The 2,915-nt window shown below is 36.2% G+C and overlaps 1 protein-coding gene across 1 annotated transcript in view; it reads right to left on the bottom strand.

Moving 5' to 3' along the window:
* Positions 1 to 146: 146 nt before the first annotated feature.
* LOTGIDRAFT_228911 (hypothetical protein) overlaps positions 147 to 2,915 on the bottom strand; it is a gene marked incomplete at both ends in the record, with an annotated part of 8,681 nt that continues 5,912 nt past the window's right edge. Inside the window, 5 exons of the mRNA XM_009061746.1 lie at positions 147 to 175; positions 615 to 706; positions 919 to 1,089; positions 1,391 to 1,550; positions 1,692 to 1,953. Coding sequence (XP_009059994.1) covers positions 148 to 175; positions 615 to 706; positions 919 to 1,089; positions 1,391 to 1,550; positions 1,692 to 1,953 — 713 coding nt within the window. The remainder of the gene's footprint in view (positions 176 to 614; positions 707 to 918; positions 1,090 to 1,390; positions 1,551 to 1,691; positions 1,954 to 2,915) is intronic.

Here is a 2,915-nt window from a genome sequence, read left to right as displayed (position 1 = left end):
TCCTGCTTTAACACAAGCTGTAGCAGCATCCACTGTATTGTTGACATATTTATGTTGATAAACAACATTTTCTAAAGCTTCTTCATCACTGACAACATAACCTTTAAATCCCCATTCTTTTCTTAAAACTTCAGTTAATAGAAACTCGTTAGCACAGGCTGGAACTCCATTAATTCTGAAATTACAGGGAAATACTTGAGGCAAACATTAGCCACTACCTACTAACAGTGGCGGCGACAGCCTCCCGAGACTAAGAGTTAGGGGGGCAGAGTGACTCAATAGGGGGACAATTGTCTAGCCTAAATTTAAAATGCGGCAAATCTGTGGAGCGTTTAGAAGAGTTCTAAGAACATTTTGGAAAAATTGAATTGATTTGGTGAATTCAGGTACATACTTCGGTGAAAATATATATAAAAATTGTATTTTCCAAATTTGTTTCAAATAAAGTGGGCGTACAATTGGGGTGCAAATTATTGTTCTAGGGGAAAACGCCCCCTCCCCTGTACCCCAACTGGCGCTGCCACTGCCTACTGAATGTAAATTGTTACTTTATTACTATTTTTACTCAACTTCATGTTTAACATAATATACTAAATGTGTCCTATATACGTTACCTATTGTAACTACACATAAGACTGTATGTACCAGCTTCTACACAATATCTAAATGCTGGTAGAAACGTTGTTCTCCAATCTCTTATAGAAACCTATATGAAAAAAAACACGCATGCAAACTTGCATTTAAAAAAGGCCAGATTCGTTTACCCATTGACGGAGACCTCCGAACAACCCAATTTGGTTTCAACGGTATTGGTGGCACCACTCATAAAGTTTAGATAAAGTGACGCTTTCGTACCTTTAAGATGAGAATTCCGATTTATTATTTTTATGTATTATGTTAATCCAGAAATACTTGAACCTGAGAGTCAAATGAAAATCTTGAAACTGGCACGTCATCTGGACCACCATGTACATTAAAATGTTTACAACCACCACTAGCTCTAACATATCTGGGATGATCTCCTTGTAAACCTTTAATATAAGCTTGTGATAACATACCATTAAGAACAGGATCTTCTCCATAAGTTTCCTAAAACAATTGAGTATTGTGATCTTTGTATGGTTTCAGACAAAACTTCAAATATACATAGCTCTTAATGTATATTTTGTTCCCTGGTTCCTCATTGGTTTGAGGCAATGACTACATGGTCCTGAAGTTGTCAAGAGCTTGACCAATAATGGAAAGTAACTTTTGAATAATTTTCCTTATGCATTTATAACACGACAGATTGGAAATTATACATTATAGTCGCCTAAGATACTAGTACAGAAAAATGAGTTATTCATAGATTGGTCAAATTGGGCCAACATTTTTTTATTGAACTTATTACCTGATTGCGACCCCATCTCGGATCTCTCATAATATTTATAACTGGTGCAAAACAGCTCAGTCCAGTATGATCCGCATAAGATCCTTTCTGTACATTAGCATGATTAGTAGCTCGAACTTCTACTGCTGTAGCTTCAGCCATTCTAAATATCAGATCTGTACTGAAATGAGAGTAAAAAGCAAAATTAAATGTATCCTAATGACGTCATCTGTACCATCGATACTAACAGCCTGTAACATGGTGAATTGTACACAGTAAATTGTACACGGAGAAATTTCTATTCTTGAAAATTGAAACATACCTAAAGGTTGCTGCAAGCCCAATAGATTGAGGATAAGCTGTGGCATTGTGTCCAACATCACCATGAAGACATTCAGTGTTCCATTGATATGGTTTGATTCCAAGTCGGTCAATTGCAGGAGCCGGTCCATTTATACCGGCACCACCTTTAGCCATCTGTAGTTGAATTTCATCAAGTGTCAATCGTCCTACCAGATCATCCACTCTTTCATCCCATAATAATGATGTATTACGGAAAGGAAAATCTTGTAGAGACGAATTTACTAGAAATAGTAAACAGAAGGCTAATGCTGTTACAGCCATGGTTAGAAGACCTATTAATTATCTCAATCACATACGGTCTATATTCATTATCAGTAAAAGCCGGATTGAGAAATTTAACAGCTGGTGTATCGTATACTAGTAGGCCTACATTTAATTAGATCAAGGTTTTAATCACATCAATTTGCATTGATGTCCTGGTTCAAGGCTATATATCAAGCTTTGAACTTGCTTTTATCAATACCATTTCTACATAATTATGTATACGCACCTACCTAAATATAGGCCTGACGTACATGCAGCATGTATTGCACTCCTAGTGTAAAATGATCTCTCAAGAAACACCGAGAGATCACTAGGTCATAAGGGTTCAAAGCAGGATACACGGTAAATGCGTGTTTTTTCATCTGAGAATAAACATGTGGTATATGTCTGGNGACTGGGAACACGCTCATAGTCTGGCGTTATCAAACTGTAATCTTTAAAGTGTAGAAGAAAATGGGTTTACCCTGACGTTTGCAATGTGCATTGTACAGGCTTTTTTTTACAGAGAAATTGCCACAGACGACAAATCCCTTGATCTTACCTATCGGCTATTTGATTACAATCCATTTTGATTTGAGAGTAATTGTCGTGTATTCTTTTACTCTTTTTATAACTACTAATTCAGTAGCCTTCTACCCATTGTCGTTTTATGAAGCAAATCAATTTTGAACATTTACACCAAACGTTTGTAAATGACCAACGAGTCCGAAAGCCCTATTGTAACAAAATATGACTAATATGTATAATGTATCAAAGTAGGGCTTTAGAACATATAAGATCACTATCACTAATCACTAACTAACATTGGTTGGGAGAAACGAGGCTAGTCGCGTGGATGGACCTCAACATCTTTCATAAATAAAACCAACATAAGATACGGATAAGATTTATTAGTTTCAAAGCATAAACATTTACTCGA

Source organism: Lottia gigantea (assembly GCF_000327385.1).
Source record: "Lottia gigantea unplaced genomic scaffold LOTGIsca_5, whole genome shotgun sequence".
Lineage (NCBI taxonomy): Eukaryota > Metazoa > Mollusca > Gastropoda > Lottiidae > Lottia > Lottia gigantea.
This window is presented reverse-complemented; position numbering and strand designations above follow the sequence as displayed.